Source organism: Notechis scutatus, chromosome 1 (genome assembly GCF_049901735.1).
Source record: "Notechis scutatus isolate UNSWTSFEM ecotype Mainland chromosome 1, rNotScu1.2, whole genome shotgun sequence".
Classification (NCBI taxonomy): Eukaryota; Metazoa; Chordata; class Lepidosauria; order Squamata; family Elapidae; genus Notechis; species Notechis scutatus.
The window spans coordinates 69,772,461-69,793,207 of record NC_142009.1 but is presented as its reverse complement, the minus strand read 5'-3'; the positions used below and the strand labels follow the sequence as shown (position 1 = coordinate 69,793,207).

The window sequence follows — 20,747 nt, the reverse complement described above, 5'->3', positions numbered from 1 at the left end:
TATTTTTGCTTGCCATTATGACCCTTGAGATTGCAGTACGCCTACAAGGCATGTGTGTGTGTGTGTGTGTGTGTGTAGATAGATAGAGATATGTTTTGGACCGTTGGCTCGTCCAGGGGCCTGCTCCAATCAGGCAGGGAACCCTCTTATTATTCGCTCCTTTTTCTTTTGAATTCCAATTATTACATACATACATACACACATACACACATACATACATACATACATACATACATACATACATACATACATACATATATGGTATTCAGCTTTGTTCGGGTATTTTCCCACGTCATTATAGTTGTGCTTTTTAAGTTGTAGCAACGTTTCGGCAGAATCTCATCTGCCATCATCAGGCTTCTGTATTGTGTTTGTCTGTGAGTCAGACTTTTACAGCTGTTTCAGTTTTAAATTTGGGGCTAGCCTACTGCTGTGCCAGAATGGTTTTTTCTTCATCCTGATTGGTTGGGAGTCTTGGTCTGTGTTTATTGGTCTTGGAGTTTGCTGTGTTCTGCTTGATTGGTGTTTCTAATATCTTCTGTCTGTTTTGTGGCTTTTTTTGTCTTGATTAGCTGGCAACATTGTGTTTCCTGTATTGGAGGCTTTTAGTGCAGCTTGGCTGAGTAAATGGACAGCTATCATTTATTAGGAAGCTAGGTTTCGTCTGGGTGCCTGGTTGGGGTGTGTTTGAGCTGGAGGTATCGGGGGGGGATCTGTTTGTGCCCAGGTGTTTGCCTGGCTTGTGGTGTGGAGATTTTTTTCTTTGTGAGTGCAGGCTTCCAAATAATTGACAGTCTGGCAGAATCATCTCTTCTATTCATGCTTTCAGGTCTTTTTTCAATCTCTATGGCTTCTCTGATAATTCTGTGGCTAGGGTTTTCTATAGTGGCTAGGGTTTTGGTGCCATTGAAGTTGATGCTATGACTTGTGGCTTTCATGTGTTGGACTAGTGAGGAAGTGTGTTCCAGCTTTTTTACTGCATTTTTGTGTTCATCCAGGCGGGTACTTATTCTTCTATTGGTCTGTCTGTATGTGGCAGGGCATAATGCACAGGGGATTTCATATATGCCTTGGTTTTCCAGGTCAATTTTATCTTTGGGTTTTCTAAGGATGGCTGCTATTTTTCTGTCTGTTTTGAAGGCAGTCTTGATGTGATGCCTGTGTAGTATCTTACTGATTTTGTCTGTGGTACCTCTTATGTAGGGCAGGACAGCTGTTCCATAGGTCTGTTCATCTTCTAGGTCTCCATTATGTCTCAGTGTGTTTTTGTGGATCAAGCCGGTGATTTTGCTTTTGTGGAAGCCATCAGTACTTTAGTCAGGGTGCATCATTCAGTCTTTGTGTGTGTCTTGTCTGCCAGGCGTTTGCTTCTAGCGATTAGTGTTTTGGCCACGGAGTTTATCTGTGCTGGGTGGTGATGGGATTGGGCATTGAGGTAGCGATTGGTGTGTGTTTTCTTCTGGTATATGGTGTGTCCTAGTGTGCCATCTGTTTTTTTGTAGATTAGTACATCTAGGAATGGTAGTTGTTTGTTTGTTTCCGTTTCCATGGTGAACTTGATTTTGGGGTGTGTGCTATTTAGGTGTGTTAGGAAATTGTTTAGGTTTTCTTTTCCATGGGGCCAAATCACAAATGTGTCATCGATGTATCTTAACCATAGTTTGGGTTTGTGGGTGGCATTAGCTAGGGCTCTGGATTCGAATTCTTCCATGAACAGGTTTGCAATGACGGGTGACAGTGGTGATCCCATAGGGGCTCCTTCAATTTGCTTGTATCTTTGTCCTTTGTATATGAAATATGTGTTGGTTAAGCAGTGTTCTGCTAGTTCCATGAGGTGGTTTGCTGGTTGGTATTTATTTTTGATGATTTCAAGAGTTTCTTTTATCGGGACTTGAGTGAATAGTGAAACCACATCAAAACTTACAAGCAGATCTTCTTGTTCCACGTGTAGATCTTTGATCATTTCCAAGAAGTGGTATGAGTTTTGTACATGTGAAGCTGCTGTTTCAGCATGGGGCTGTAGCTGTTTTGCGAAGTATTTAGCTAGGTTTTGTAGTGGTGCTCCTCTGGAGCTGACTATGGGTCTGAGAGGTATGCCTTCTTTGTATATTTTTGGGAGGCTGTATAGTTTGGGGCATCTGGAAGATTTTTCTCTTGGGATGATCATCTGTTGGATCTCTTTGCTCATGTGGCTGGTTATAATTTTCTTCTTGATTATTTTTTCCAGATATGTGGTTGGGTCCGTGTTTATGGGTTTGTATGTGGAGTCTTGGAGTAGGTCTGTCAATTTTGTTTCATAGTCTTTTCTATCCATTACTACTGTGGCATTCCCTTTATCTGCTGGAAGTATGATTATGCTGATGTCATTTTTTAGGGCTTGCAGGGCTTTTAGTTCCTCTTTGTGCAAGTTGCTTTTGGGTGGTTTGCTTGTGCATAGGATGTTAGTAACTTGGTGTCTTATTCTATCAGCTTCATCTGTATTTAATTTGGTTAGGCTGGATTCTACTGCACATATGATGGATTCTGTGGGGATTTTTTTGGGTGCTATAGCATAATTGAATCCTTTGGTTAGGACATCTGTTTCTGTTTTGGTGAGTTCTCTGTTGGAAACGTTATATACTAATTGTTTCAGGTGTTGTTGTGAGTTGTTGGGGGCTTTCTTGTCATGTTCTAATTTCTTTAGTTTCTTCAAGAGTTTGTCATTTTTGTAAGTGGTTTCAGTTTCAGCTCTCCAAGTTGTAAGTTGTTTTATCTTGTCCCAAAGTAGAGGGTGGATTTTGCTGCTCAATTCCAGGTGTAGTGCTAGCAAATCTTTGTTTAACTGACCCAATTGGAATCTCTTTCTGTGGAGCTCGTTCCTGAGTAGAGCCATTTCAGTTCTTTTCAGGATACGTTTAGTAGCTGCTATGCTGTGATTAAATGTTAATTTGAAGCAGGTTGGTGTTGCATTGCTGTCTCTGCAGCTGCGTAGGAATTTGAGGTCACATAGTATTCCTGCTCTTTTAACTTCCAGCTTCTCATAGGTTTTGGTCTGGCTGTTTATTTCCTCCCCGTAGAGGTCTGATATTTGTTTTCTTAAGTTTTCGCGGGTACTTACATGTATGGTATTCAGCTTTGTTCGGGTATTTTCCCACATCATTATAGTTGTGCTTTTAAAGTTGTAGCAATGTTTCGGCAGAATCTCATCTGCCATCATCAGGCTTCTGTATTGTGTGCCAATCAAGACAAAAAAAGCCACAAAACAGACAGAAGATATTAGAAACACCAATCAAGCAGAACACAGCAAACTCCAAGACCAATAAACACAGACCAAGACTCCCAACCAATCAGGATGAAGAAAAAAACATTCTGGCACAGCAGTAGGCTAGCCCCAAATAAAAAAAAAATGAAACAGCTGTAAAAGTCTGACTCACAAACACAATACAAAAGCCTGATGATGGCAGATGAGATTCTGCCAAAACGTTGCTACAACTTTAAAAGCACAACTATAATGACGTGGGAAAATGCCTGAACAAAACTGAATAACACACACACACACACACACACACACACACACACACACACACACACACACACATATATATATATATATATATATATATATATATATATATATATATATATATATATATATATATATATATATATCTTCAGCTTTGTTCGGTATTTTCCCACGTCATTATAGTTGTGCTTTTGCAGTTGTAGCAACGTTTCAGCAGAATCTCATCTGCCATCATCAGGCTTCTGTATTGTGTCCGCTCAGTGAGTCAGACTTTTACAGTGGTTTCAGATTTTTGGGGCAGCCTATTGCTGTGCCAGAATGGTTTTCTTCATCCTGATTGGTTGGGAGTCTTGGTCTGTGTTTATTGGTCTCGGAGTTTGCTGTGTTCTGCTTGATTGGTGTCTCTAATATCTTCTGTCTGTTTTTGGCTCTTTTTGTATCTTGAGAGCCAAAAAACAGACAGAAGATATTAGAGACACCAATCAAGCAGAACACAGCAAACTCCGAGACCAATAAACACAGACCAAGACTCCCAACCAATCAGGATGAAGAAAAAACCATTCTGGCACAGCAATAGGCTGCCCCAAATTTAAATCTGAAACCACTGTAAAAGTCTGACTCACAGACGGACACAATACAGAAGCCTGATGATGGCAGATGAGATTCTGCTGAAACGTTGCTACAACTTTAAAAGCACAACTATAATGACGTGGGAAAATACCCAACAAAGCTGAAGGCCATACATGTAAGTACCCGCGAAAACTTAAGAAAACAAATATATATATATATATATTCGTAGATTTTCACGGGTACAGGTATGCAGGTCTTGGCATGTTCGGGTCTTTTCCCGTGTAAGATTGAGAGTATCTTGGCAACGTTTCGATGAGGTCCCACTCGCCATCTCCAGGCTGGTGCTTTCGGCTTCGTGCTTGTGCGAGCAAAGCGTGATCTGAGCTGCCATCTCTCTATAAATACTGGTGGGGAAGTTGGCTGTGTTGTCATTTCTTGATTGGTTGATGGAGTTGGATGTTTGCAGATTGGCTGGCTTTTTCATAAGAACATGTGTGGCTGAGGTATTGGTTGTGTGTCTATCAGCCCATTACCCAGGTTGTTACAACACAGGAGGCTGATACACACACAGCCAATACCTCAGCCACATGTTCTTACAGGACCTCGTTGAAACGTCGCCAAGATATTCTCAATCTTACACAGGAAAAGACCTTAACACACCAAGACCTGCATGCATACACACACACACACACACCTGTACACAGATATTGTTTATATCATGATTGTCAGCCAAATATACATATATCCAAATAGAGAACACCTATCAGGGCCAGAGTAATAGGACAATGAAGAATCTTTATTCCAAACAACTGCCTGCACAGGCGGACACAGGCCTTGGTGCTCGCTGTTATGCTGCTGTATTGCAATAATGATCTGGAGGCCTGCCAACTTAATCACCAATAGCAACCCCAGGAAGAGGCAAAACGGAATAACAACTGTCCCAAGCTCCCACGGAGAGAGCCTTGCAAGGGGATAGGGCCTCTCAACAGACTATAGGAATGCCACAGTCCCAAGTGGGATTCGGTATACAAAATGGCACCGGCAGTTATTTTGCGCGACAAAATTCAGCAGCAAAATTCAGTCGCCTCATTTAACCAGGAGAACTGCGGTGTTAATTTAGAGGTGAGGAAGGGAAAATACGAGTGCAGATGCCCCCTCCCTTGTAGGTGTTCTGAGATGGGAGAGAAATGCCTCAGGCAGATTTAAACTGATCACGCCCCTTAAAACAGCGCAGCAGCAAGGGCTTCGCAATGGCAAGTGATTTTAAAATGCCTCAGACCGCCGCAAAAGCAGCTGACTGCTCCCTGTGGAGCCGAACTTCGCTCCAACGGTTATAATTGCGACAGCTATAATTACCAAATTGCCATTGGAAGTAATTATTTTAAAGTTTGGAGAGATCCCGTTTTCAAAGGCTGTGAATCAAACCTGCTCTTTTCTTCCTATTCTGGCCAAGGAAAAAAGCTGCCTACCCAACAAAGGCTGAGCAAAAACTGGGGGACGCTAAGGTGGAGTACATGGAGGAGTGTTCTATTAATTAAGCCCAGCCTATCTGAGCAGAGACTAAGCACTTCCCACTACTGGATGTTCGGAGCAGCTCATTGGAGAATGCCCCTTGCATGTTTTCTGGAATGTGTGCTTATTTCACTCAGGTTTTCAATGTACATTTTTCAGTTGGATGTGAGGATCATGGCCACCCTCAAATAACCCAGGACATAATTTAACAAATAACCGAAATGGTCAGGACATGTATTTTCTAATAACAACACTAATAACAGGAAAAATATTAGAACAGAGCCACTCTAATTTTTCTACAATTATAAAACCAAAGCTCTAAGAGCGAATGTCTATGGAGGTTCTCAATCATCCAGTCATGTTTGTCCCAAAGCTGCTTTTCCAAAAGGCAACTGAACTTACTGGGTTGCATTCCTTGAAAACATTTCACTTCTCATCAAAGAAGCTTTTTCAGCTCAGTTTCTTTAGAAAGCAAATGATTTTTTTTAACCCAAACATAATTGGTTAAGAGTCTAAAACTTGGGACAAAACAAATGTGTAATCAGTAAAGTTGTTGTAGATGTTTTAAGGCAAGCTTGTCCAACCCGCGGCCCACATGCAGCCCAGATCGCCTCGTAATGCGGCCCAACACCCACCCCAACCTTCATGAAAGATCCAGTGAGGAGGAGGCAGGCGCGAGGCGGGGCGAGACGAGCAACAGAAAAGGCGGGCAGCCGCAGCCCAAAAGTCCCGCCCCGCCACCTCCTGCTGTTGCCACCGCCGCCGCTGCTTCTGCCCCCCCGCCGCCGCTGCTTCTGCCCCCACTGCCCCCGCTTCTGCCCCCGCCGCCGCCGCTGCTTCTGCCCCCGCCACCGCTGCTGCATTTGCAGGAGGAGAGGTAGGCGTGAGAGCTTTCTTCCCCCCCTCCCCCCCACCCCGCAAAATTTGGCCAGAAAATTAATAAAAAATAAATAATTTGCAGGAGAGGTAGGCGCGAGGCGGGCGAGCTTTCTTTCCCCCCCCCCCAAAATTTGGCCAGAAAATTATAAAATAAAAAATAAATAATTTTTAATAAATAATTAATAATAAATAATAATTTTATTTTATTTTATTATTTTATTAATTTAATTTAATTTAATTTAATTTAATTAATTATTTAATTTAATTATGTGCGGCCCAAACCAAATTTTCATCTTCTAATGTGGCCCAGGGAAGGTGAAAGGTTGGACACCCCTGTTCTAAGGGATCTGTACAATCTGTGATGTTGTACATGCCCCAAAAGCACTGGTGCTTCTTAAAAATACTAGTTCTTCAAGCACATACATTATCTGACAGAGCTCTAAGAAACTTGGTAAATCTAGATAGAGAACTTAAATGTGTGTTGAGTGCAGTAAATTAAAAGTCTGATTTTTTCCTTCATACCTGCAAAAGTAAAATCTTAAATTTTATAAAATATAAAAATGCTCCAGTAACCAATATACAGTAGCATTATTCACTCCATGCTAAATATAAGCTTAAATAACACAGGTAATATTCAATGAACACTGGAAATACAGAATAGAAAGTATCTAGAGTAAGAAACGTAGTAATTGTTGAGTGTGTTTCTATTAATGATAGGCATCAAATCTTAAAGACAGAACCAGAATATGTTAGTGTTAGTCTAGTCTTGTAAGAAAACCAGATATACAAGAAACCAACATTCCAAAATGTGGACAGAGGTAATTTTGAAAGCATTACTACCAAAGCCTTGCTTAGGATCAAACACAATTCTGCTGTATGAAAAGAAATCTAAATGCAGGGCTGAGGGTTTATTTATTGACTTTTTAAGTTTCAGCAATCAGGAAAATGAATCTTTAACACACATTGGCTCAGGGTAACACTGAAGAAAAAGGCATATGTTACAGCAAGAAAATTAACTATTGTAATATTTACATGCAAGAGCATCAAGGCTGGCACTTGTTTGGGTCAGAAATATTAGGAATGGTATACTTGTTTCTGAATACAAAGAAAACTTGGAAAACTTTGGTTTTCTAAAATACTTTATCTTGTCAATAACAGATGACTTACAATTTTTGCAAGGCCATGTTTAAAAACAAGCAATCTTCTAAAAAGGCATTGTGGCACCAGGGTTTCCATTTATCTTGTCAGGAACATCTTCAAAACTTCTAGTCACTGAAGCATATGATTTTTCTGACATAGAAAGCTTAGTCTAACAGTCTAAGATTATTTTGATAATTTTGGTGTGCCTCTTTTTGCTGACTGTAAATTTGCTTTTATTTCAAAATAAAATTACATGTGCAAAAAAACCCGCTCTCCAAAATAAAAAGAAATAATAGCTATTACAGTGTTGAATCATGGTTATTTTACAGTTAGGATGTTCTATGTATGTTAGAAGGTTATCACGTTTCTTCATGCAATATCTATATCCGTCTAAAGCTTACTGCTAACTTTCCCAGAAAGTGAGGTGGTATTTTCATAGAAATTTTTTAAAAGCTGCTGTTTCCCCTCCATCCTCACATTTTATCAAAAGGAATTAATACATTATTTTAAGAGTTCACACTCTAAGATACATTTTTCAGAACTCACAACAACGATCATGAAAATGTACATTCCGGAAAATGTACTTCAAATGACATGATTGCATACGTTGCAAATATGAACAGGACTGGAAAACTTAAGTTAAATTCCCTGATGTTAGCATCTTGTTTTTAGATACTATGCTGTAAGACAGCTATTAGATATAACCTATTAATAAAATGTCAGTTAAAAATATACATGTACATTCAATTATTGCATCCTACGTGAAGCCGTGGCTCACCCCTCCTAAAATACTGCAGGAATAAAGGTACAAAAGAATTACATAGAAACAGAGTGAAAATCAGCATTCTTCATCTTACAAAATAATGCCCACAGAGTAAGAAAAGGTCATGAATGGTGTTAAGGTTAAAGAATATAATTGGCTTGAAATTACTTCAATTTCTACAAGCTAGATCAATATAGACATACAATACACTCAAAAGAAAAGTCTTTAGCAAAGCACAACTAGAAACTACAGAATATATTGTCTTGAATATCTGTCGAGGATGAATTCAGTTCTTTAAAAAAGTCAATTTACATAAATATTGTCTCCGATGCCTATTTACATAGGGTAGCCAAGTCATTTTAACCCATGAGGACTCTCTGTGTTAAGAAGCTAATCGGGTGATATTTAGGTCATCCTTTTTCCAGTCATCCTCTGATTGGATGTTACTGAATAGACTGGGCAATCAGCCAATGAAATGATGAATTGAACTGAATGATTAAACTCTGAAATGTAAAAGTATCAATAAGGGGATGCGGTGGGGAAATGAACTCCATACGAGGGTATAAGCACTTCCAATATTATCATTTATAAATTAAATTGTACTGTACACATATTAAGCACCCCACCTAAACTATGGTTCATTATTCTTTTAATAAAAACTGTAACAAAAAATTAGTTTTGTCATCATTATAAAATCACCCCTCTCTTTAATCACACACTATGTCAGCAACCATACAAGGTATAACAGCTTTAGGAGTACAAATGAAGATGTAAAACTTTGTGCAAAACTGCATTATCTTAAGCATCCAAAATTTCAGGAAGCAATACCACCAAAAGCAGGTGTACAGTAGACTCAGAAACATAAGCAGAAAAAAGGCTTGGGGATACATCTGGAGAAAAAGTATCAGTGGCAAATGGTGGCCGTACCTGCCACTAGAACTTTTTACAAAGTAAGGTAAATGATACTGATCTGTCAATGTTTTATAGCAACAACTGTTTTTTTTTTCCCAGACTACCTCTAGTTGTTTTACATTGTTGTTTTACAAGATGTTTCCTCATCCAAATAATTGCTTATTGGGTTAAGACACGTGTGTCTGTGTGAGTGTGTATATGAACAAGCAGTCTTTGTGGAGTGTGCTTTCCTTTCTTCAAATTATCCAATATCTTTAGAAGAGCTGGATCATCGACTCCCTGGATTTTCCTACTCCAATCCACTTAACTGCAAAAATAAAAACATTTTTGATCATATTTTGGAAGAAAGTCTTTCTTACAAACTCAAGTATATGCAAATCAATAAAGAAAACATTATTGCTTAAAATTTCAATTACCATTCCATGAGGCACATGAAAGTTAGTCAGAAAAGCAAGTTTTTTTGTGATAAATTCTCAAGAAAATCAGCTGGCTCAAACTACATCAGATATCAACATTACCACTGGCACACGGGTTTTTGCAGATTGGCACACACTTTTTAAATGTAATCAATATTTAATAGTCCTTTGATAAGTTGGTCATGCCAATTTATCCATAGATAATTTATATTAGTACTTTCATTGAACTAGTTGGTCAATAGTGTGATTAGTGAATTGTGTGATGCCCTGTTTCTTAATCCTTGTTGTGTGTTTACTGATTAGGATCAATTTTTTTTCAAGGAATTCTGCAGTACTGATGCAGGAGGGGGAAAAAAACTAGAAAAACTAGTAATTTTGCCATAGCGGGAGTAGGGTGCAAAATGTAATATATGAAAGCTCAGTATTTTCTATCAACAATCTCTTCTTTTAAATGTACATTTAAAAAAATTATGTCATCTAATGTAAGTGTGGAGTATGAACTTTTCCAGTTTATCAAGTAATGAAATAATAAATTGTGTTTGTTAAAAGCTTAAACACATTAGGGAATACAATTCCATTCTTTTAATATTTAAAATTTTAATTGCTCAAAATTCAAAAGGAACTTTTCATTCAATCAGTTTAAATTATTATTAAATACAACAATTTCCCTTTTTTTAGAACAAGTACGTTATATGTTCTATTTTTGATTTCTTAGTGCTTCTTATTCATAAACCTTAAGATTTACAGAAGACGATTTGATTGCTAGAAGTAGCTAACAACAAAAATATGAATTGTTGTACAAAGTATGATTCTCCGGGTATCCCTTCAAACATGCAGTTGGGTTGCATTTACCTGGAACTCCAAGCTCCATTTCTATAAATCGAACAAAGTTTTGTGCATTTACAGGCAATTCATCAAATGTTCTTGCATTTGATATATCTTTCTTCCATCCTGGGAGGGTCTCATACTGCACCTCTACTTTATTTAAGACTTCTTGGTTTGCTGAGAAGAAAAAAGAACCAGACTAATAGAATTATATTTGTGTTACCACAGTATAAGACTAATCAATTATTGTGCTCAGGACTTTCTATAGCTGAAGTAACCAAATAATTAGTTATTAAGAGTCCAGAACAATTGTTTTCATCACAGAAAAACATTCATAAAAATAAGGTTTTGAAGTCTTATATCTATCAAAGAGGGGAAAGTTCCACCCTTATCGGTATTAAGAGTCCCCTGAAGGGGCAATTGTTTTCGCCGGAGCAATGAGCCGGTGTGGTGGTGGGGATCAAGGACACAAATGAAAGAAGGGGGAGGAAGCAGGGGGGGGGGGGGGGGGGGGGGGGCGGGGGCCCCCCCCCCCCCCCCCCCGCTCCCCCCCCCCCGGGGGGTTCCGTTTTGTTTGCCTGTGGCTTTCTTTTGGTTAATCGGACTTCATAAAAAATAAAAGAAGGTTTTGAAGTCTTATATCTATCAAAGAGGGGAAAGTTCCCTACCCAAGTAATTAATGCAGGGAACCGTATTTTCTTTATAGATGAAATATATGGAATTGTATCAACAAAACCTACTGAAGCAATGGAGCACATCTAGTAGTAACCATAACTTTTTAGTGGAAGTAACATTGTAGAATGAACATATTTGGTACATTTAAATTTTCTTACCTGGGAAATGAGGTATGATTTTATTATCTAATCTGTAGGCAATCCCAATTTTAATTTCAGGAAATACATCCAAAATATCCAATTTGGTAAGAGCCAGTCTATTTAAAAGAAATGCTCAAATTTTAGTTATTTGTAGGCAAACATAAACTCTTGGATTTTAAACTGAAATTTACCTTCTAAAAATACCATCTACTCAGTACTGACTGAATATCAAGCTACATCAAATAAATTGCAGTGTTAATCACTAGAGCTGATGCACCCGGTTAGCTGCCTGAAGATGTAATTGTAGTTCAATATTCTATGGTGCGAACTGTACCACTGAGAAGTGACAGCTTTCTTTTTTAGAAACTATACATAGCTACTGCTATTACTTTTCTTCAAAATATATATAGAGTACATTTAAAAACAATTCTTTTTGCTAGGGCAGCATATAAACAATTAAAATAAATTAAACTAAAAACCAAAGTTAAAAACACAGTAATTATTTCTAAAAGAGCAGAAATGGAATAACTGCAGTAACAAATTTTGATTAAAATCAGCATGAGATACTTTTTAAAAATATTACTATATTAAAAGACTTAAAAGTATTTAAAATATGTATTTGTTTTACCTAGGAAACAATTCCTTTTACAGGAAAGAGATTCCAGAGCAGGAGGCCACCACTGGTGAAAATTTTTGAAAATTTCTATAATTATATTATTAACTAAACAAGACAGATTTGAGTAGAGAACTCAATGGTATGTGGGAATGATTTGGAACAAAGGGCAACCAGATGCAACCAGAGGAACAGACAGATAAAAAGCAGCTTAGCCTGCAGCAGAAACGTGGGAGGACAGGAGGCTCAGAAGAGATTTCCCCCCACCCCACTTTTTTTGAGCTGTGAAGGAGACGCTGGGTGGGAAGAGACTTCAGATTTGTAAGATCCTGTTAATACAACCTTACAGCAAAGAATTGGCTCATCTGTTCATGTTTTCTGTCTGGTCTACCCCATAAGGCTGAACATACAACCAATATGTCCCCTTGCTGTTCCCTCCATTTTCAGAAAAAACGACTATTCCTCTTCTAGAACACATTTTTAGGAACAATATTATAACAAGGAAATGTACGTGAACTGGAAAAAAATCCTAAAACATGCCTAAAACTTTAATTAATGCAAGACATATACTCGTCTATATTGAATTCTATCAACTCATATGAATCACATTTTCCTAGAGCAGGGCTGTCAAACTCCCGGCCCATGGGCTGGATACATCACGTGCTGGCCACGCCCACATCTGGTTTAGCAAAGGGGGGAAAAGTCCCAATACGTCACATGATGCCACGAGTTTGACACCCCAGTCCTAGAGGTAAACTTAAACTCAGAAAAGAAGTGCAGTGCTGGAAAAAAGAGCTAGATATAAATAACTACTCAAAAAAAGAAACAGCTGCTGATAATATCATTAACCAATGTGCCAAAGCCCTGTCACCCTAACAATTTCCTATTTAGATTCAAAACAGACAGCCCACTGTTAATGTACAGCTTACAACAGTTCATTTAGTGACCTTTCAAAGTTACAATGGCACTGAAAAAACTGACTTATGACAATTTTTCACATGTACAACCGTTGCAGCATCTCCGTGGTCACGTGATCAAAATTCAGGTGCTTAGCAACTGACTCATATTTATAATGGTTGCAGTGTCCCAGGGCTATGTGATCCTTTTGCAACCTTCTGACAACTAAAGCCAATGGGGAAGCCAGGGTCACATAACAACTGTGTTACTAAATTAACAAGGTTAACAGCTGTAGCAACAAGGTTGTAAAATGGGGCAAATTTCACTTAACTGTCTCAGTTAGCAACATAAATTTTGGACTCAATTGTGGTCATAAGTCGAGGATTACCTGTACTACATTTCCATCACGAAATATGTAAAATTAGTATGCACACAAAAGTCTTGCAATAATATCCATTTTTAAATCATTACTTTCTACAATAACATTAAAAAAAACTGGAATTTTGTTACTTGGACTAATGATTATTTTCATCAGTTACTTTTGAATAATTTACAAAACATGTAATATATAGCAGTCGATAAGAAGGCCATATGAAATCAGTATAAATTACTCACGCAGTGAATCCATTGATCATATGAGCATATCTAAGCAATACGAGATCAAGCCAGCCACATCTTCTCTTTCGCCCTGTGGTCACACCAAACTCCTTTCCTCGTGTCTGTAGCAATTCCCCAATGTCCTTAAAAAAACCAACAGAGTATTGATACTATCTTGGAACAATTTTATCAACTTATAAACCAAATATATTTGTAACCAAATAAAGTATATTTTACATTCTAGTTTACATATAGAAATAAAATAAAAATATAGAAGCTACCTTTGTTAATGTCAGGTAATTTAAAAATACTAGCAGAATAAGCAATTTTCTCACAAATCTATTCATGGCATTTAATGCTATGGCATTTAAATCGATATGCTGAGTGACTATTGTCTTTCAAATTTAAATGGACAGCTGAATCTTGTCCAGATGGGACATTTTAAATGGGACAAGATTCTGAAAGACAAAGGTTACTCTTTTAAAGACAGCAAAGTCCACATTCTGGATTTGAAAGAGGGGTGGAAGAGATCAGCTTTACTGAAATTGAACAGCCCTCTATCAACAGAGGTGGAGGGGTATGACACCACCTATCCCTAGCAATCTCTAGAACTGCTTTCAGCACACCTGTTTGCACTCTGATTCAGGTAACCCTGAGGGTAAAGATAAACCTCCAAGAGACCTTAACAATTCTCAAAAAGCTAATGACTGACCTTCAGAGTGCTAACGACCAGATTTAAATCCTTCCATTCCCCACCTTTCAGCCAGAACTGAAGAAGATTCTTGGATGAGAAGCAAAACATCTTCAAGGAACACCTCCCTCCCCCCAAGTCCTGTTGCCTTTTGAAAAGCACCTTTGGGACAACCATGACCTGGATTGATTTAAAATCTCTAGACATCTTTACTATTAGGAAAATAGCTACTAAAATCTTTACTTGATTTTATGGAAAATTACATGCATGACACTTGAGGCCACGTATATTTATTTTAACATTATACTTACATTATTTTGTTCTGTAGGAAAGGCACCAATCCCAACTCTGGTTGTATATGCTTTCACAACTCCATATACTTCACCCACATTCTGAGGGGGCATACCTAAACCAGTGCAAACACCTCCCACAGTGCAATTTGATGAGGTCACAAAAGGATATGTACCTATTAATACAGATTAATAAAAAGTACATAAATTGTAAGATTTGTATTGTTACAACAAAAGCTCTTGAACAGTGTATAAACTGGGTCTTAGTCACAGTGCTGCTTTTTATACGAAGAAACATTTCTACTGAGACATATAGCTGTAGCTCTTATTCATGTTTTATAGTAATAGCACCTATTTATTTAACATCCTTGAAGAATGGTCTATTCCAGACAAAATTTACAGCTAACTGCAAGGATATTTTTATACTTCTGCTTAACTGAGAAGTGCTTTCTACTAAAAACTTTCTTTAAGTTATGTGCATACTTAATTATGTTCCACTATATCACCACAGTATCTATCAGAAGAAAGGTATATCTATTTCTCAGCTTTTGGAATGCAGGATTTTTAAAGTATATTTCTGCGTATAAAATTTGAAGGGGAAGACTAGTTCCACTTGAGGAAACTTACCTCAATATTTTACCGTACATTCCAAATTCTAGACAATTTTATTAAAGCATATTTTCATCTCTATCATCATTAGAATAGGAAAAAAATCACAGAGTTTGCAATCACTTTCAATATATTCTAGTTAAAAATAAGTTTTTCGGAAGTATTTATATTACTTAGAATTTATAATACTACCAAATTAAAGAGTTCTATGGCACATTAATGATTAAGCTGTAATATAAGCTTTAATGGAACAAATTATCCTGTGTGGGATAAAATCACTCATCTTGTAAGGACATGAAAAGTAACTTGAGGTGTTATTTACATACAGTAATAGTCACTTTTCAGAAGTGAACCCATTTTGATATTCATACTTACCAAAATCAATGTCTAATAATGTTGCATTTGCACCTTCCACTAAAATTTTCTTTGGAGAGCCATGCAAAGCTTCATGCATAAAATATACCCCATCCTTCACCATTGGTTTGATTATTTCACTATAGCCCTAGACAAATAAGAGTGTTGCACAGATTAGGATTAAATTAGTACATTGTAACATGCAATAAATAGTAAAATGCAATGCAGACATATAATAATAGTCATATGTCTTATGTGCTAAATATAATAACAATAATAGTCATATGACTTCCCAACAAGATATTCTTTTGAAATTCAGAGCACTGGATTGTGCCAGTTTGAAAGCTGGTTTAAGTGCCCTGCTTTAAATGAAATTATGGGTGCCACTGATGAGCTACTCTTTGTATGAAAGAAATAGGTATGTATGAGTGTGACTAAATAGTAGTATTTAAAGGAAACAAGAATGTTCTTTCTTATATTAAAAATTAAGAACATTCCCATGGGATCAAATAAAAAGTCTATATGATAATACTAATAATATTTGCCAATCAAATACTCTCAACTAAATTGCAAACAACAGGAAAGCAATTAGTCATTCCCTCCCCTGACTCATAGTAAATAATATTCTGGGGTACCTTTCTTCTAAATCTGAACCCTGATTTCAATATCATACCTTATAGACATTTTTGGTCTCTTTAATAAATGTGACCTGTAATCTTTAAAGTCAGTGGTCCCTACCACATCCTGCAACATTACATTCTTTAAGGACTTGCTTTTTATTCATTCGTCTTTCTTAAAGAACAGTGGGATGCCTTGATTATTATCTGTCTGAATTTAGTGCTTTGTCACTTCCCAGTTATCTTCTATAATATACACTGTCTCCATTAATAGAAAAGTATAATGAATTATAATGATCTTATTCTAAGGAGGGTACAATCTCTCTTTGGCACTGGTTGTCTTTTCAAGCCCCATCTATGAGGTTCTAGATTGATGTGGTTCCTGGCTCAAAACTGAAGTTACTGTTGGGTACTTATTAGTGACAGTTATGCTTCCAATTCTGGTTATTACTCCTCCTGACCACTTAGGATTATCAAACTTGAATTGAATACTTTATTTGGCCAAGTGTGATTAGATACACAAGGAAATTGTCTCCAGTACAGAAGCACACACTGTACATGCAATATAATAGAATAATAATATGAATAAAAGGAGCAGTAAAGAACACAATTAAGAAGGATAAATACAACCACACTATATGAGTTAATATACATAGATACTAGGTGTTCAGCAGAGCGATGGCATGAGGGAAAAAACTGTCCCTGTGTCTAGTTGTTTTGGTATACAATGCTCTCTAGCGCCATCCTGAGGGAAAGAGTTGAAACAATTTATGACCAGAGGTTAGTGTTCTCCAGATACCTTCTCAGCCCTCCTTCTGATCTGCACAATATATAGGTCTTCTGTGGAAGGCAGGCTGGTTGCAATTGTTCTTTCTGCAATCTTAATTATCTGTCTGTACCTGTACTGTTTGGTTGCTGTATTAAACCAGGCAGTTATAGATGTACAGCTGACAGACTCAGACAGATTTTTGTCGTACCAAATTTTCTACCGCTCAACTCCACTTGGTCATTTTGAGTTCTAATATTATAAAGCATTGCATAATATAATGATACTACAAAATCTATCCATCCATAAGACATGGATCCTAAGATTCCAATCATATATTTTCACAAGAAATATGAGGTTCTTCTAAGACAGGGGTGGGCAAAACGGCCCGCGGGCCACATCTGGCCCGTTGGTCTGTCCAATGCGGCCCGCCCCTGAAAAAAATCGCTGCCATTGGTCTGTCCAATCCGCCCGCCCCTGAAAAAAAAATCGCTGGGCGTGGCGTATTGCCCTGTGTCGCGTGGCCCCCAAAGCTGCAAAACAGTGCGGAGCGATCTAGGGGTAGGAAAGAAAAGAAATTTGCAAAGGCCTCGGCTGGGAGTTCAAATCACCTTCGAGTGTGACCTCTCCGAAGGTGAGTCCCTGCCGATCCCCCTTTTTTCCGGGCTTCCAGGCTTAAACTTTGCAAAGGCAAAGCTTGCAGGCTGGAACGTCTTCCCGCTGAGGAGCGGGAAGGGTTCCACCCAGCGGGCGGGCGGGCTGCTTGGAGCCACCTAAAGCTAGGCCGCTGCTGGTGGAGCCTTGCCCTGCCTTGGTGCCCAGCAACTTTCTGCTTCGTTTTAACTCACGGGCGCTTGCGCCTGGCCCCGAACCGCACGGCGGAGGGGAAGCCCGGCGGGCAGGCGGGCAGGTGGGCTGCTTGGAGGAGGCGACCCAGCGGTGCTCGGGCTCCGCCGTGCGGCTCAGGGCCTCGGCGCGAGCGCCCGCGAGTTAAAACGAAGCCGAAAGTTGCTGGGAAGTTGCTCGGTTTTCCGGGCTTCCAGGGCTTTGCAAAGGCAAAGTTTGCAGGCTGGAGCGCTTCCCGCCGAGGAGCGGAAGGGTTTCACCCGGTGGGCGGGACGGGCTGCTTGGAGCGGGCTGCTGTGCAGCTTGGCAGCGCGAGCGCCCACGAGTTAAAACGGCCGAAAGTTGCTGGGAAGTTGCTCGATTTCGGGGCTTCCAGGCTTAAACTTTGCTCAGGCGGCACTTTAAAAGCCTGCTCCCAGCACCCGAGCAACTTCCCAGCAACTTTTGGCTTCCTTTAACTCGCTGGCGCGCGCCTGGCCCCAAGCCGCGCGGCGGAGGGGAAGCCTGGCGGGCGGGCAGGCGGACTGCTTGGAGGAGGCTCCGGGCTTCCTCCGCCAGGCACGAGCGCCTGCGAGTTAAAAGGAAGCCGAAGTTGCTGGGAAGTTGCTTGCTTTCCGGGTTCCAGGCTTAAACTTTGCAAAGGCAAAGTTTGCAGGCTGGAGCCGTCTTCCCGCCGAGGAGCGGGAAGGGTTCCGCCTGGCGGGTGGGCGGGCTGCTTAAACTTTGCTCGGGCTGCACTTTAAAAGCCTACTCCCAGCACCCGAGCAACTTCCCAGCAACTTTGGCTTCCTTTTAACTTGCGGGCGCTTGCGCCTGGCCCCGAGCCGCGGGCAGAGGGGAAGCCTGGCGGGCGGGCAGGCAGACTGCTTGAGGAGGCTCCGGGCTTCCCCGCCAGGCACGAGCGCCTGCGAGTTAAAAGGAAGCTGAAAGTTGCTGGGAAGTTGCTTGCTTTCGGGGTTTCAGGCTTAAACTTTGCAAAAGCAAAGTTTGCAGGCTGGAGTGTCTTCCCGCTGAGGAGCAGGAAGGATTCCACCCGGCGGGCGGGCGGGCTGCTTAAACTTTGCTCGGGCGGCACTTTAAAAGCCTGCTCCTAGCACCCGAGCAACTTCCCAGCAACTTTCGGCTTCCTTTTTAACTCGTGGGCGCTCGCGCCTGGCCCCGAGCCATGCAGCAGAGGGGAAGCCCGGTGGGCGGGCAGGCTGCTTGGAGGAGGCGACCCGGCGGTGCTCCGGCAGCAGCAACAGGCAGTTTCGCCCGGGCTCCGCTCAGGTGTCCGGCTGGGGCTGTCAGGAGTTGCTACCGCCGGCGCAGCTCGTGCGGCTCCAGTCCCGTGTTGCCTTGGGAAGGAAAAGGCAAAACCAGGAGCCGCTGAGCCTGAGCCTCCGGTGCTGCTGCTCCCGTTGCAAAGCACCGCCGCGGCTCTTCCTTTTTGCCTTTCCCTTCCCGAGGCAACGGGACTGGAGCCACGCGAAGCCACACCGGCGGTAGCAACTCCTGACTCAGGGGGCCTCCGAGGAGGGGAAGGAGGAGAAGAGGGGGGGAGGCGGGGGCGATTCCCAAAAAATCTTGTGCTGACCCGGCCCGTCTGTCAAATTTTAAAAGTCAATGCGGCCCCTGAGCCAAAAAGTTTGCCCACCCCTGTTCTAAGAGATAACTCAAATCAACTTGTCTAAAATGAAGAATTCACTATAAAACAATTTAATCACTAAATACATTTGCACAGAAACATACAATGCCAATTTTTTCAGCATCTCTGATATCTTTATACAGATATTTATTCCTGTAGTTGCTTTTTTTTAAAGCCCTTTCATTAGAAGAAACATACATAGAAAAATCCATCAGCCAACAAGCCATTTCTGTGATTTTACCTTTAATCTTTTCAATTCTCCTTCAATGTCAATCTCTAATGTAGGGTAAACAGACTTGTACTGATTGGCCAGCACTTTGAATCTAAAAAGTAAAAAAGTTTATATTCTATTATATGTGTAAAACATTTCCCAAAAATCTTTGATATAGACTTTGATTTTAGAAAGTGAAAAGAGAAAATTATAAGTGAGAAATCCAGCAAGGAGTATGAAAATCAGAATCTATAAATAAGAAAACTGATTGCCCTAGTGATTAATATACACAGAATGTAACATTACACTATAGAAATTGTTACCTTTCTGAAAATTCACTGAAGTCAGAAACTAGATCACACATTCTGAGCCCACTTCGAGCTGCTTTAGAAGAATACACTGGACCAATTCCCTTTTTTGTGGTTCCCAAGCTTTAAAACACAAAAAAATAAAAAAAATACACACACATACTACACAATCTGATTGACTCTCAAATGTGATAATTGATTTCTTGTTAATATTTTTAAAATAAAATTCATTTTGATGGTTTCTACTCGCCGCTCACAGGAGTTAAACTTGTTCTCACGTGAGCATCCAAGGGGAGGATTGAAAAAGGGCAGAATGGGATACAAGGCAGACAATGTCAGTCACAATCAGTGGCAGATTTTTGTAAACACTAATATAAATAATTTAAATGTATGTTTGTGTATGCAGGTATGTGCCCATCTGCACACAGTTTAAATATTAACTTTCTGTTGTTAAATATCATAAATATAAAAATACACATTTATTTTACATTACTTGAAAATTTACAAATTGTTACAAACATTTCACTGAATTTTAATAGTATGATTATCAGCATGTTACAAATTGCTTTAACATAAAGCAGTGTGTAGAAGTTGCAACATTGCTAAATTTTAAGATTATTCAAATTAAAATTATGTATACATTATCATTCAAAGTGGTCAAAAAAATCTCTCACGATTGTAAGCCCTACAGTATATTTGTATCTATATCTATATCTTCACCTGACTCTCAAATTATTCAGCTTTTGGCCTCTAACCACAAATAAAGGAAGCATTTTTTAACTACAATTTGAATAAACATTTAAATATAAATGTGGGTCTTTCAAACCACAATGGCTAAAATCACGTATCATTCTAAGCCTAAATCAGGCAAAGCACATACTGAATTAATGTATGATCTCAGCTGCTATATATAAAAACCAGAAAGGGTTCATTATACTCTGCATCAAAATGCTGTAATATTATTCAGCTGATCTGTACCAATATTCA

At 39.5% G+C, this 20,747-nt stretch overlaps 1 protein-coding gene across 2 annotated transcripts in view; it reads right to left on the bottom strand.

The window, feature by feature from the left end:
• Positions 1-7,356: 7,356 nt before the first annotated feature.
• Positions 7,357-20,747, bottom strand: part of ADSS2 (adenylosuccinate synthase 2) — a 47,440-nt gene continuing 34,049 nt past the window's right edge. Inside the window, exons 6-13 of one of the 2 annotated variants that reach the window (XM_026669395.2) lie at positions 19,776-19,883; positions 19,483-19,564; positions 15,407-15,533; positions 14,444-14,598; positions 13,460-13,584; positions 11,353-11,450; positions 10,547-10,696; positions 7,357-9,585 (exon numbers count right to left, since the gene is read on the bottom strand). In XM_026669395.2, coding sequence (XP_026525180.2) covers positions 9,533-9,585; positions 10,547-10,696; positions 11,353-11,450; positions 13,460-13,584; positions 14,444-14,598; positions 15,407-15,533; positions 19,483-19,564; positions 19,776-19,883 — 898 coding nt within the window. In that variant the 3' untranslated portion in view covers positions 7,357-9,532. The remainder of the gene's footprint in view (positions 9,586-10,546; positions 10,697-11,352; positions 11,451-13,459; positions 13,585-14,443; positions 14,599-15,406; positions 15,534-19,482; positions 19,565-19,775; positions 19,884-20,747) is intronic. The other variant, XM_087967126.1, reaches the window with a different exon arrangement.